This window comes from Astyanax mexicanus, chromosome 23, assembly GCF_023375975.1.
Source record: "Astyanax mexicanus isolate ESR-SI-001 chromosome 23, AstMex3_surface, whole genome shotgun sequence".
NCBI classification, from domain to species: Eukaryota; Metazoa; Chordata; class Actinopteri; order Characiformes; family Acestrorhamphidae; genus Astyanax; species Astyanax mexicanus.
This window is the reverse complement of record NC_064430.1, coordinates 2,568,193-2,583,735: the sequence shown is the minus strand read 5'-3', so window position 1 is coordinate 2,583,735 and position 15,543 is coordinate 2,568,193. Positions and strand designations below refer to the sequence as shown.

The 15,543-nt window shown below is 39.5% G+C and overlaps 1 protein-coding gene across 1 annotated transcript in view; it reads right to left on the bottom strand.

Annotated features, from left to right (window-relative positions):
- The window catches only part of si:ch211-186j3.6 (neural-cadherin), a 488,562-nt gene that overhangs the window by 222,474 nt on the left and 250,545 nt on the right, over positions 1-15,543 (bottom strand). Inside the window, exons 11-14 of the mRNA XM_049470897.1 lie at positions 15,360-15,532; positions 12,723-12,890; positions 6,986-7,235; positions 976-1,103 (exon numbers count right to left, since the gene is read on the bottom strand). Coding sequence (XP_049326854.1) covers positions 976-1,103; positions 6,986-7,235; positions 12,723-12,890; positions 15,360-15,532 — 719 coding nt within the window. The remainder of the gene's footprint in view (positions 1-975; positions 1,104-6,985; positions 7,236-12,722; positions 12,891-15,359; positions 15,533-15,543) is intronic.

The window sequence follows — 15,543 nt, the reverse complement described above, 5'->3', positions numbered from 1 at the left end:
CAGAGGTGAGTATTATCGGCCTGTAGACTGCTCCTAACCTCAGCTAGCACTGCTGGAGCTACATTAGCATTACCTGCTAACGGTTAGCCGCTAATGCCCCAGTCTCAGTGCTGTAGAAATTCAGTAATCTAAGCTTACTGAAAATAAATGGAAGCACTTTACTCATCCAAATAAACAGGAGTTTTTAGGAAAGAAATCTGTGTAAATTAACATTCAGCACTCGTCTAACTTTAAGAGAAAGTATGTTTATTACTACAGTTTTGTTTACTTAGCTTAGCTTTACTTAACTTAGTGTGGTGGATTATGGTGACAAAACTACTTCAGGTCAGTCAATTCGAAAAAAAGAAGAAATTCAAGAACTTAAGAGAAAAGTATCCTCAAGTGCAGTAACTCGCAAAGACCATCAAAAACGTTATAATGATGAAACTGGCACTCATCAGGACTTCCCCTGAATAAAAGAAAAGCAAGAGGTTATCAGCCAAGACTTACCACCCTCAGAATCTTCAAATTAAGAACACCCCAGATAGATGAGGCCTTTTTTAACTTAATAAATCACTAAGGTATTTTAAGGCTTTTTAACGATCCACAGACACCTTGTCGTAAGAAAGTTAGTCAATAAAGAAAAAAAAATGTGCGGTTGGTGTTGTGCAGTGGATAACACCACCATCTGCCAGTTAGTTATGCTGCCCTACACCAATAAGAGTCCCTGGACAAGACTCCTAATGATGTATGTGTGATGTCTCTTCCACCGACCTTAACCTTTGGAAAGTGAATTTATGGAATTTTAAGAAAAAATAATAACTTTTTTTAACTGAATAACATAAATTTGAAAGCATTCCTAAGGCATTTTAATGATTTTAAGGATTTTTAAGGCTTTATTAGGTCTCTTAACACTATGTCGGCCAACCTCTGTAATAGTAATAAACCGTATAATTAGTTGGAAATGTAAAAAAGAAAAGAAACATCATGACCTACCTTTCCATTTAAACCCAGGTCCAGGTCATTGGCTGACACCTGCAGAACGAGGGTCCCGATCTCCGCCCCCTCAGTCACCGAAGCTTCATAAATGGATGAGGTGAAGAAGGGAACGTTGTCATTCACGTCTGCAAACGAAAGAGGAGAATTAAAATAATTAAAACTAGTGGTCAAATTTCTCCTCTTACAGCCGCTGAATATCTGATAGCGCCGACCACACAGGAAAAAGAGAAGTATCAGGTTTATTTATGGTATATAATATATTGATAAAGCATTAATAACCACACCGGCGGTTTCACCTTCTGTCAGCAAACCTCCTGCAGGATTTGGCTAATGTGCCGATATCCACAGCCTGTCAAGCACTTCCCGGCTGCTCTCAGGCCGCAACGGCAGCCGGGCATTAAAGCTAACTGGGGTTTTTATTTATTTATTTAGTTTATATATTTATTTTTTTCTGCAGACGCGGCTGTCACTCCTCGGACTCGCCGCCTCGTCGGAAGCTTCCTTTCATTGGACGCTGCAGGGCTCTGACCCGGGTTAAGAGACACCCATCTACCGGAGTCACGGATCATCTTCAAACATGCGTTGTTTTCTCTTTTAAGACGGATTCAGCTTCAATACGACACCTCGACCTCCGAGCAAATAGAGACGAGATCAAGCAAGAAGACATGAAAGTAGCGCCGCCTGCTTTCTTCATGTACTGAACCAAAAGCCTTTACCAGCAGGCTGAGTATTAATGATTCAGCTGGTCAATAAGAGCTCCAGTACAGTACAATTTTTCAAAGGGGGATGCTATGGGGTTGATAAGGGGTTTTCAGGTGGTTATTAAGGTGTTGCTAAGCTGATACTATTGTTTCGAAAGGGTTACCTTGGTGGCCACTAAGGTGTCTGATGTAGTGTGCTGGAATAGCAGTCAAATAAGGTGTAAAGCTTGTGCTATGATGTTGGCAAGATGTTTTAAGGTGGATGCTGTGATATACCAAGTAGGCTGCTAGAGTGGTTGAAGCATGACTGGTGCTTGCTAAGTGGAGACTATGGTATACCAAGCGGTTTTGAAGGTATGGTAGGTGGTTGCTATGTGGGTGCAATAGTGTTGGTAGGGTGTTCTAAAGAGGATGCTATGGTATATTAGGTAGCCGCTAGGGCAGTTTTGAAGGTATGGCACATGTTTGCTAAGTGGATGCTATGGTATACTAGGCAACTGAAAGGAGGTTAAGATATGTGGTTTCTAAGTGGGCGCTATGGTATACCAAACGGTTTTGAAGTATGGTAGGTGGTTACTAAGTGGTTGCAATGTGTTGGTAGGGTTTTCTAAAGTGAATGCCATGGTATACTGCTATTCCAGTTATAGCGTGGTTGGTACGGTATGACAGGTGGTTGCTAAGTGGATGCTATGGAAAATCGTATGTAACAGTTTTAAAGGCCTAGCAGGTGGTTGCTAAGCCAGTGCTATGGTGTTGGTAGGGTGTTCTAAAGGGGATGCTATGGTATACTTGGTGGCAGCTAGGGTGGTTGATAAGGTATGGCAGGTGCTCGCTAAGTGGGAGCTATGGTGCTGTTCAAAAATAAACAAACATTTTAGTTAAATATGTGGCCAACAACACAATAGCATTCCTGGTATACATGTTTGTAGCGGTTGCTATGGTGTTTTATATGATATTGCAGGTAGATGGATGATAAATGTTTTTTTCCCAAAAGTCATTTCAGCAGCAATTTAAAGGGTATCTAAACCCCCTTATTTTAGTTGACTCCACCCTTAGCACAAATTTGAAAAAGGTTAAAAATGGGAGGAGTAGTTTGGGAGGAGCACTGGATGATGTATGGGTTTAGAGGCAGGGCAGCATGGGGGTGAGATGCAGATGGTTGGACGTCACACAGTTGAACCTGAGATGCAGAAATGACTGCAGTAAAAGCGTTTTTTTTTTTTTTTTTTTTAAGATTAGGAAATGCTTATAAATATTTTAGGCAGCAAAAGAAAACATTTTCGCTATTGTTAACATATATATATATATATATTTTAAGTTTAGTGACCTTTTAAGTGGAATTCTGACTTCCGTAGAGGTTGCTTGTCAATTGCAAACATGCATTTATAAATGTGTGTGTTTGTGTGCATTTCTAAGTGTGTGTGTGTGTGCATGTGTATATGTGTGTGCACAAGTGTGAATTCTGCTAAAGGAAGGAAAATCGGGACAGTGGAATTTAGGGCGAGATCTTTAATGGGTCGAACGATCCCGGGCACTAATCACCATCTGATGCACTTCTAGGATTTTAATTTTCTCTCAGCCAAAGTCGTAATCCATGAATTAAACAGCAGGACCAAATCCATTACGACCTCTCTCTCTCTCTCTCTCGCTCTCTCCCTCTTCTTCCCCTCCTCTTCTCCGACTAAAACCTTCCTTCTTCCTCCCACCCCTTTCATATGCTACTGGTTGTGCTTTTAATTGGAGGAAGAGGGCGTAAATAAGTGAGCGGAGAGAAAGTGGATAAATTATACGTCAGTGTTTAAGGCTGGAGCTCGTGAATGATGGAGCTCTTTCCAGAAAAGATTGGCGCCGGGTCGCGACGAGCCGATGCCGATGCCGATGCCGCCGCGCGCGTCGCTGAGTGCAGGGGGCGGGGAGCTGGGAGCGGTTAAAACACCAGCCTCATCATAAAGCTCTTATTGGATTAATATTGGGCCGGGGACGGGGAGGCCGATCCGAGATCAGTATTAAAGTGTACTCATAAATGGAACAGAGCCGGAGATTCATGCATGACTTGAGCCCGATTACGGCCGAGGGGCAGAGCCAGTAAATTACAGAGAGAGAAAGAGAGAAAGAAAGAGAGAGAGAGAGAGAGAGAGAGAGAGAGAGAGAGAGACACTTCCCACGGCATTAGAAATGCAGAGCCAGATCGCAGCAGAAAAGGGCTAACGGAGAGCAGAGATATAGGATATTAAAGAACCTCCGCAGCCGAGCTCTAAAATTAGGAAAGGGTGGGTCAAGGTCTAAGAGTAGAGTAGAGTAGAGTAGAAGTGAAGTGGATTAGGAGCGAGGATTAGTGTATATTAGGATTTCAATGGGATTAAACACTGAGGTGGATTAGCACTCGCTTATTATGAGGTGTGAGACAAATTAAACACATGTGGAACCGGTGGAACAGAGAGAAAGCTTAAAACATGATTTGCACACTGTATACTGTAAATCAGATTCATTATATAAAATTTCACAGCTAGAAAAAACTGTTTTTTATTTTTCCAGTGTGTACTTCTAAGAATTGACTTTCACAATGTACATTTTTTTTCTTTTGTTATCACCTCTGATGAAAACATAAAAAAAATGTATAAAGAACAATGAACTGTTAACACAAAGGATGTCTTAAATTACTGTGCAATAAAGAATAAAGTAAAATCGATATGAAAGGAATAAATAATGCTAAATAATAATTTTCTTCTTTTGGTGTTTCAATGAAATCCTTACAATCAGTACATGACTTCACATAACTATGACATATACTGTATGTACTACACAGTATATCCACCTATTCCAATCTACAGCCCATTTAGAATAAATTACGTATTACTTATCACATAATAAAACCTATAGATACACCCAGCGATTACACAGTTACTTATGAAAATAAAAAAGTAATCTGATTACTGATTAGCCCTTTAAAAAGTAACTTGGTTACTCTATGGATTACTTGATTATAAAGGTAACTAAAGTAACTTTCAAGCTACTGCCACCTAAACATAACAGTTTACCCAAAACTCACTTTATTAAAAGCTTCCCTCCACCTTTCTGACCAAAGGTTTACTTAAATTTGACGTGTTTTTAAAGCTAGGTTTTGCATCCCCAAAATAATGTTTTTGCCTCCCCCTAAGCGCAATGCAAGCAACGACCTTTTTTTTTTATTATCTGTGAAAAAAAACGCTAAATCTATCATCTATCGCTACATTTCCTTGTTTTTTTTTTAAGGAACCCATGAATATTTAAATTAATTACTTTTTTTAACATTACCAAACCTTATATTGTTGCTGTCCAATGAAAAACAAGATGTTTTGCTTACTTCATAATTTGAACGTAAAACATCCCTTTACATTATGTTACATTTTCCTGACAAATAGATCAATAGAAATTCTCCAAAATTACCTATAATTAACTAATTTCACATTGACTTTAATTTTCATTGAAAGTTAAAACGGTTTAATCTCTCTCCTGTAAAGTTGCAATGATGTAATCATATATACATGGAGTATTCCTGTCCATTGAATTCTATTTAAGTGTATTTTTTTAATAAATTGCGTAAACCCCATTCGTTCACAATTAGTATACCCACCTATTCACCTAATCTATCATTTTAAATAATTCTATTTTAAATATTCACAAACTGCACATTCCATACAAACATACATTATATCCACCTATTCCATCCATTCATTTATTCATCCATTCATTTTAGCTCTCCATTACATTCTATTTTTAATTTGTATATTTGTATATATATATAGTTTTAGATTGATAGCAATGAAATAAAACCCAACAGAAAGACAACGCTACAGTTTAAAGAGGGAGAATTGGAGCTGATTCTGATGGTGATTCAGGCGTAAGTCAGTGCGAGTGGTGTGATGTGAAATGCGGTGTTTTAGAGATCTGTCTGAGATGAGATTTGTTCACAGTGCTGATGACGGGATGACAGGAAACAGATGTCTAAAGAGCTTAATGCTTCTAAAAGCCCCTCGTATGTGAAACGGTTAGAGATAAGCTTCTGACCTACAACACTTTTCTTTAGGCCAGATCAACTCGCAGGGTGTTAAAGCACAAAACTCTACCAAAAAAAAACTAATAAATCTCAGTTTTTTAGAGAGAACGTAAGACAGAGACGTTCAGACAGACAGAGACAGAGGAAGACAGATATTTAGATAGACAGGTAGACAAACAAACAGATTGACAGGAAGAAAAGCATGTGTATAGATAGTCAGACAGTCAGATAGGCAGTCAGTTAGACAAAAAAACAGTCAGATAGTCAGAGACACAGACAGAGAGAGATATACTGATAGACAGACAGTCAAACAGACATACAAGTATAAACAGTCAGACAGTCAGACAGACGGTCAGACATACCTTCAGTTAAACAGACACATAGACAAACAGCCAGAGAGACAGTCAGAGACAGACAGGAAGATAGGAAGATATACAGACTTAGACAGTCAGATAGACGGTCAGACATATACAAACAGACAGACAAACAAATATTCAGACAGATAGACATATAGACAGATAGATATAAGGTCAGAGACAGACAGATAGGTGGATAGACAGACATACATACAGATAAACAGTCAAACAGAGTCAGACAGACAGTCAGATGTATAGATAGAGAGAGACTTGGACATCAAGACAGTCAGACAGACATACCAGTAGACAGTCAGACAGATAGTCAGAGAAGGACAGGAAGATAGGACAACAGATAGATACATAAGACAGAAAAACAGACAGACAGACAGTCAGTTATACAGATAGAAATTCAGACAGATAGGTATACAGCTAGACAAACAGATAGACAGTCATACAGTCAGGTGTACAGACAAAGAAAGACAGTCAGGTATTTAGACAGACAGACAGACAGTCAGGCATACATATAGACAGACAGTCAGGTGTAAAGACAGACAGAGAATCAGACAGACAGTCGGGTATACAGACAGGCACAGACTTAGATAGCTAGTCAGATATACAGACAGACAGTCAGGTATACAGACAGACAGTCAGGTATACAGACAGACAGACAGACAGGTATATAGATAGACAGACAGTCAGGTGCAATGACAGACAGAAACTCTGACAGTCAATCAGGCATACAGGAATACAGATAGACATTCAGACTTTTAGACAGACAGACAATAGACAGACAGAGGGCTAAACAGGCAGACAGCGAGGCATACAGGTATACAGTAAGAAAGACATTTTAGACATTTAGACATTTAGACAGACAGACAGTCAGGTATAGACAGACAGACAGACAGACAGCGTACCTGTGAGGTTGACGTAGACAGTGGTGAAAGCTCCTAAAGGCACGGCGGCGACGTTCTGAGCTCGGACCCTCAGCAGGAAGTTGCGGGTGGTCTCGTAGTCCAGCGGCTCGGCCACCAGGATGGAGGCGGACCCGTCCTCTCGGTTCGGCTTCAGGTAGAACCGGACCGGCATGTTGGTCTCCGGCACCATGCCATCCTCCAGGTTATAGGTCACCCGGGGGTCACCCAGCGGAGACGTGGCTTTTACCGTCTGAAAAATTAGAATTTAATTATTGAGTAGAAATACTACAAATTACCTGTAATTATGTAAAATTAAATAAAGCAAACATAACCATGTAAATAATCATATAAATACAAACTCTAATGCTAAACACCCAAAATAAAGACAAAAAAAGACACGTACAACACACACAGCATATTATATATTTGGTTATTCCACCAAATATTGAATTTCTGAACTCTTAAAACTTTATGAATATGAACTTGTTTTCTTTGCATTATTTGAGGTCTAAAAGCTCTGCATCTTTTCTTTTTTTTTTTTTTTTTTTGTCATTTCAGCCATTTCTCATTTTCTGTAAATGAATGCTCTAAATAACAATATTTTTATTTAGAATTTGGGGGAAATGTTGTCTGTAGTTTACAGAATAAAACAACAATGTTCATTTTACTCAAACATAAACCTATAAATAGCAAAATCAGAGAGCTGCCCCTTACAGATTTTTATTTATTTATTTATTTATTTTATCATACTTTAATTTTTCAGATTAACACACACATTTTAATATAATACACATGACCGAAGTAAATATAAGAAGCTGCTTTTAAATTATACATTCAGATATTAAGAGGGACTTTATGAGTTCTTTAAATGTTGTTCTGGGTTCTTTTGGAACCTCCTGGATGAGTTCTTCATGCCCTTTTGGAGTAATTTTGTTCGGTCGGCCGGTCACTCCTGGGAAGGTTCACCAGTGTTCCATGTTTTTTCTCCATTAGTGAATAACAGTGAATCACTGTGGTTCTCTGGAGTCCCAAAGCTTTAGAAATGTAATTTTATTTCTGATCTGTTGTTGAAGTTCTTCAGATCTGCTTCATGTCGTCAGACAGGTTTGATTTAAGTGATTCCTTGATTCTACAGGTGAAATTGAAGCTAAACTAAACTCAGCTTTTTTAAAAATGTGGTTACCATTGTTAATTTATGAGGGGCAATTACTTTTTCACAAAAAGCTAGATTGTTTTTGAATGCTTTTTTATATTTAATCAGATTTTCATTGTCTGGTATTGAAGTTTAGTTTGATAATCTTAAAAATCTAAAGGAAAATAGGTTTTCAAATCATCCGAAACCGCACACAGTGCACTTCTAACCAGAATACCAGCTATTCTACTGCATATCAATCAATTACAGCAGCAGCTGCAAATATATTCTCTCTCTCTTCTATTCTTTTACTGTCAGTCTCTCTCTCTCTCTCTCTTTTTTCCTTCCTCTCTCCATCTGTCTTCACAGGAGCTCCTTATCCAAGCCATTCTACATTTAGTAAAATATCCTCCTGCATATTTAATAGCCTTAATAGCTTATAAAAGAGCTGCAGGAGACTCAGCAAATTAATTTCCAATGCACCCGTAACAGAACGAAAGAGAAAAAGTAAATGGCCATGAATAATCCAGGCCCCCTGATTGGCCGAAACTACGGCCAGCGAACGTGAGGCGGTGCTTCACATAAAAATAGAGGCGAGGGCAGAGTGTACCGGAAAGATCCGCACTAATACAGCTCGAAAAGACGCAACTGGAAAAAGAATATTCTGATAAAATGTCTCCTACATTGTAAATTAATACTAAAGTGATCCAGACTATGAAGAAACACACGGGAAATCATGTGGTAACTTAAAATCCTGTGCAACAGAGGAAACTCTTGCTGTTCCTTTTCATTGAGTGGACCTGATGAGTGCCAGTTTCTTCATCATAAAGTTTTAGATGGCGACTACACTTGAGAACACTTGAGAGCAATATGGCCCTAAAATAATATCACGATATTTCATGGTATTTCTATGATAGTGATATTCTTGACAATATGATAAAACACTGATTAAAAAAAAATGACATTAAAAACACACTACTGCAAAAAAAAAATGAAAATTGAATTTTATTACTGCATATACGATATGATATGACACACCCCTAACTGAGATATTAAAAAATACAATATTTTTTCAAATTTGTAACAGAAGCCAATGATCCAGAATGTCATGATACTAATAATAATACTGCACTCCAAATATCTCCATATATCCAGGATTAAAGTAAAATAAATGATACTGGACAGATATAATCTGTCCATATTAAAGGGTAAAATATCGTTCACAAATTTTTAAATTAGTTTTCTCCCAAATATACACGACCAATTACCCAAACCACTCATTAGGACTCCCCCTATTACTAGTGATGCTCCCCAACCAGGAGGGTGAACACTAGCACACGCCTTTTTTTGAACTGCCGATTAGCATCACAGCGCTAATGCTCGGAGGAAAGCGCAGCGATTCGCTTCTGATACATCAGCTCACAGACGCAGCCTTGTGCTGATCCACATCACCCTAGGAGTGATGAGCGGAAAGAGCGCCATATACTGTACCCACCCATAGAGAGAGCAGGTCCAATTGTGCTCTCTCGGGGCTCCGGCAGCTGATGTCAATCAACATGAACAGGATTCGAACCAGGGATCTCCTGATCATAGGTTTGTGCAAGCTTTGAACTGGTACAGCTAAGCAGCAAGTACATCTAGCTTAACACTGTAGTAGTGATGCTGGCCTGTATTGCTAATAGGAGAAATAGGTCTAGCAGAAAACAGGAGCTTTCAGAGGTAACTGACAGAACATGACAGCGCTCGCTCCAGCGTCTGCCAGCGAACTCTCACACACACACACACACACACACACACACACACACACACACACACAAACACACACACAAACACACACACAAACACACACACAAACACACACACAAACACACACACAAACACACACACACACAAACACACACACACACAAACACACACACACACAAACACACACACACACAAACACACACACACACACACACACACACACACACACACACACACACACACACACACACACACACACACAAACACAAACACACACACACACACACACACACAAACGCTAACACTAACATAATGCATATATGATATTAAATACGGGATATTGTATATGGATTACTGTATCTGATCTGATTTGATCTGTATTTTGTTAATCCCTAAAGATTAATATATGGCCTAATGGATGCAGTAATGGATTACAAGCAAGGAATACTACTTTAAATATATTTGCTAGCGTGGTTACTATGGTAACTAACGTACGGTTAGCTGCTACAGTAATTAACATGGTTGCTACTGTTCTAGGTTGTTGCTAGGGTATTTAATCTGGATGCTAAATTGTTCCAGGTGGTTGGTAGGGTATTTAATGTGGTTGCAAAAAAAAAATCTGTGTGGTTGCTAACATGATGGTTAATAGATGCTACGGGGCTGCTAACCTGTTCAGTGGTATTTACTAGGTTAGATGCAATGGTATCTCCATGGTTGCTAAAGCATTCCAGGTGGTGGCTAACCTGGTGTTAAGTGGATGCTATGGGGTTGCTAATGTGTTTAGTGTTAGTTACTCGGTTGGCTGCTATGCTAACAAAAGTGGTTGTTAAAGTGTTCCATGTGGTTGCGAGGGTATTTAATCTGGATGCTTAAGTGTTCCAGGTGGTTGCTAGGGTATTTGACATGGTTGCTCTTGCTCAAGCATTCAAGGTGGTTGCTAGGGTATTTAAATGCGGTTTCTAAAGTATTCCGGGTGGTTGCTAAGGTATTCAATGTGGTTGCTAAGGTATTCAATGTGGTTGTTAAAGCATTTCAGGCAGTTCCTAGGGTAGTTAGTTTGGTTGCTAAAGCATTCCAGGTGATTGCTAATGTGGTAGAGAGTGGAGGCTGCTAGGGAATTTAATGTGGTTGCTGGGTTACTTCAGGTGTTTAATTAGTTATTTTTATTATAATATATATTTTTTTTTTTATGTATAATGTTGGCCCCCTTTTTCTTTTGTAAATGAGTAATTGCATAAATATTTAATTGTATCAATAATTTACATTATATAAACAGTACTAATCAAAAGTTTGGACACACTTTAAACTCATTACTCACTCATTCATTTGAAATGTGGAATTATTTAGGAAAGAAAAAAAAATGTTAAAGCAGAATATGTTTTATATTTTACATTCTTCAAAGTAGCACCTCTTGCTTAGACGACATTTTTGGACATCTCTGCATTTCTTCAGTCATCTTTAGTAATCAAAATATTATAATGATGAAACTGGCTCTCATCAGGACCACCCCAGGAGTAAAAAAGCAAGATTTACCTCTTTTGCACCTAAAAGCTTCTTCACAGAGTATTTTTTTTTAACACTGTTAAGTTACTACATGATTCCTTATGAGTTCCTGCATAATCTGATAGATCACTATTCATTTACTATGTAGGAAAAAATAAGTAAATAAGAGCATTGGCCTAAAAGTGGTGTAGCCTAACTCCAGCTTTATAGAAAACATCTCAACTCCAGTTTCATAACAGTTTCCACAAACTCATTTCTGAGCAGAGCATAAATAGGTCAGCTGGCCAACATCAGTACATAACAGCAGTAATGCTCTTTTAGCTGAGCGGGATCACGTCCAGGAGCAGAACTCCAGCGTCCAGCGTAAACTTCTCCCAGAGGAGTAAAGAATACAGAAACAGGGGCAACTACTGAGCGACGTCCAGCTCTGTTCAGTTCAGAAAAATCATGTTTTTTGGAAAAGAAACAAATGACTTGAGTCTGGCTCGACTATCACTGATGCTCTGATCAGTCCAGCGGACATTTGATGATAATTTTGAGCACATAAAACAATGTGTATGGCACTTAACTAAGTAAAATTTAAATTGTTATTATTATTAAATAAAAAAAAACACAAAGCATGTTGTGCTGACCATCGCTATCTTAGCACAAAAAACTAATTGGAGCCATTTCTCACTAGGTTTGGTTTGTTTTCACACAGGCACGAATCTAAACGCACCAAAATGCGCACCAACAAACCACATGATTACATGCCCTCCCCTGACTTTGGCTGCTGATGCAGAAACAGTATGATCTACTGTACACTCTCTCTCTCTGACTCTGGCTGCTGATAGAACAGTAGGTTGTGTTGCTTCTCCATCAGCAGCCAGATTCCGAGAGAGAGAATACAGTGGGTTGCGTTGCTTCTTTCACTCTCTCTTGGACTCCGGCTGCTGATGCTGTAACAGAATGACCTACTGTACTCTCTTACTCAGACTTCGGCTCCTGATGGAGAAGCACCATGACCTACTGTACTCTCTCATGGACTCTGGCTACTGATGCTGATGCTGTAACAGCATGAGCTACTTGTACTCCCTTGAACTTCAGCTGCTGATGAAGAAACATCACGACCTACTGTACTCTTTCTCTCAGACTCCGGCTGCTGATGCCGTAACAGCATTACCTACTGTACTCTCTCTCTCTCAGACTCCGGCTGCTGATGGAGAAAGAACACAACCTACTGTACTCTCTTTCTTGGACTCTGGATGCTGATAGAAAAACAGCATGACCTACTGTACTCTCTCTCGTACTCCGGCTGCTGATGCCATAAGACCATGATCCGAGCTTCAAATTCGAACGGTTCTAATTACTACTTACCACCACTGGCGTATCTCTGACGGTGTTCTCCGGGATGACCACCTCGTAGCTGTCCTTCTCCCACTGCGGCGGCTGGTTCTTCACGTTGGTGATTGTGACGGACAGTTCCACGGAACTGCTCTGGTTGCCTCCGTCCGTGGCGATGATCTCCCTGGTGATGTAGGCCCTCTGCAATTAAACAGAAAGTGTCCGAATGATGTTTAATCACAGCCTGAATCGGTAGTTTGCATAAGGAACGAACAGTGGCAGCTCCTCACACGCTGACAGCTCAGTGGGCAGGGAGTGGCAGGGGTGAGCTAGCTCATTAGCATAAAGAGCGGCGGCTGGGTGCCCTGTGGATGTGCCACTTCTGGCTTGTGTAAACAGAGCGGTGCCGGCTGTCTAATGCGATGACGGCTAAACAAACTCCAGTCGACCTCCTCGGACCTTTACGCTGATATGTACGCATGTACTCGCACACAAGCATTAACCACAACATTATGACCACCTCCTTCTTTTTTTTCTAAAACCAGGGTCTGCAGTGCTGTATCTGTTTCTCTGTATACCGTGTTTTTCATACTATAATCAGGGTTCATACATGTTTTAAGCAATACATTTCCATGATTTTTTCATGACTTTTTCATGCTTTCAAAGCAAATCAATCAACTAAAACTATAATTAAAATTGATTATAGTAGGTCTAAAATGAATCAGATAAAATTGTGTTGACAAACAATCTTTAATAATAAAATGTGAGTCAGATCCTGAGAGCTCCACTGTTTAAAGGCTAAAATATTGAATTAACTCTGAGCTGACATATTTGTAGCTCAAAATACATTTTCTCCATCGATAAACTAAAAACACAAAGATTTGTAGAGCAAATTTCCATGACTTTTCCAAAACTTTCTAGGCATTTTTATTTTCCCGAAATGTATCCAGGCCTGGAAATTGCTATTTACAAATTCCATGACTTTCCCAAGTTTTTTAAGACCGTATGAACCCTGTAAAATGCACACTTAAAGCTCTCTTTCCACTAAAATCCACTTTTTCTTGTTCTTTGTGAAATACAGTAGGTCTCTGAGTTGTTTATTATGATGCACATAAAACTCTCTCAACCTCTATTGTCTGCAGTATCTAGTAAAAAAAAAATATTCAGAAAAATGAGTCGATCAGAAACAGCATCGTGTCTACATCAACCCGTGAATTAGTATTCATGGCCCCGCCCACCTTGGCTCGCGACCTCCCACAGACAGAGCTGAAGTTGTGCTGCAGCAGAGCAAACACAGTCTTGCTAACTTTACCTAGCTCTCAGTGCTATTTTTAAAATATGAGGAGTAAAAAGTTCAAATAATGGTTTGAACACTTAACGTATAGAAGTAAAATGGATAATGGGTGTAGAAACAAAGAAGGGGTCATAATGTTATGCTAGATGTGCAAATGCACAAACATTCAGATTGTTAAGCCCCTGCGGAGAACCTATTGGTACCAGGGTGGGAGGGGTATAATGAGGGGTATAAAGCCCCCCTCCCAACCCAAATCCACAGAACTACTAAGTTACCTAGTTACCTAATGAGTGCCCATTCCACCAGCAAAAAAAACTTGTCTTGTGAGTATTTGCTTATCTTAGCTAGCTACCCAACTCATGCACATTACAGCATAACAGAAATAAAAGAGTGCACTGCATGACATGCAGCCCCTGAAACACAAGGGTGTTTGAGATTAAAAACTTCCATCTAGCAGACAGCTGGAATCTGATAGAGGTGAAAGTTTTATACTGGTGGAATGGGCACTAATTTGCTAGCTGAGTTATAAAAATATAATAAAAAACTGGGGGGGAAAAAGGGGATTCTAGCCAAACAAAAAGAGCATCATGTTAACACATATCCCCTAAAACATAAGGGAATTTGGGATTAAAAGATGGAAATTAAAGAGAATACAATTTCTCACTGGTGGAATGGGCACTAATTTGTTAGCAGAGTAGCTACACTAAGCTAATCATCCAGAAAGAATTCTAAGCAACCAAAGAGGGGGCACATCCTCAAAAACGCAAGCGCTGCAATCGAAAACTGAAAAGTTCAAATGGGTAGTCTCTTTAATGGTGGAATGGGCACTAATTTGTTAGCTGGACAGTCTAGAAGAGATTCAAGTCGACTAAGCTAAGCTTTCTATTTAGAATCAATCACGCACAGGTTATGTAAGTTCAACCCTGATTTGGTCCCCAAAATGAGAGAACAATTAAATGTAATTTATTTCTTCCTTTTCCGCTATAACCTCTGGAGATTAAACTCCAGAGATGCATTTGATTGGCATGTATTTGTTAGTAAGGTAATTAAGATGCACTAAAATAATAAAAAAAATAAAAAAATCAAAACCTGAAAATTAAAATGGATGGGATTTCTACTGATGGAATGGGCACTAACTTGTTAGCTGGGTAGTCTAGAAAGCATATCCCCTGAAACACTAGGGGAATCTGGAATAAAAGCAGCAATCAAAAACTGGAAGTTAAATTCGGTAGGCTTTTTACTGGTGGAATGGGCACTAATTTGTTAGCTGGTTATATCAGAAGGCACTCAAGTGGACGAAGCTAAGCTACGGACAGGTAATGTGTTGTGTGAACCCCTGATTGGTATGTACAGCAGCAGCAGAGCGCGGTACTGACCTGTGAAATGGGCTGGTTGACGTAGACCCAGCCGGTTACCGGGTTGACCCGCAGGTACTCGGGCTGCTCTTTAGACATGGAGTAAGTGATGGCAGCGTTGGTGCTGTAGTCATCATCATGCGCAGCCACTCGCAGGAAACTGGTGCCAATCATAGTGTCCTCCCGCAAGAAGTCTGTCCGAACA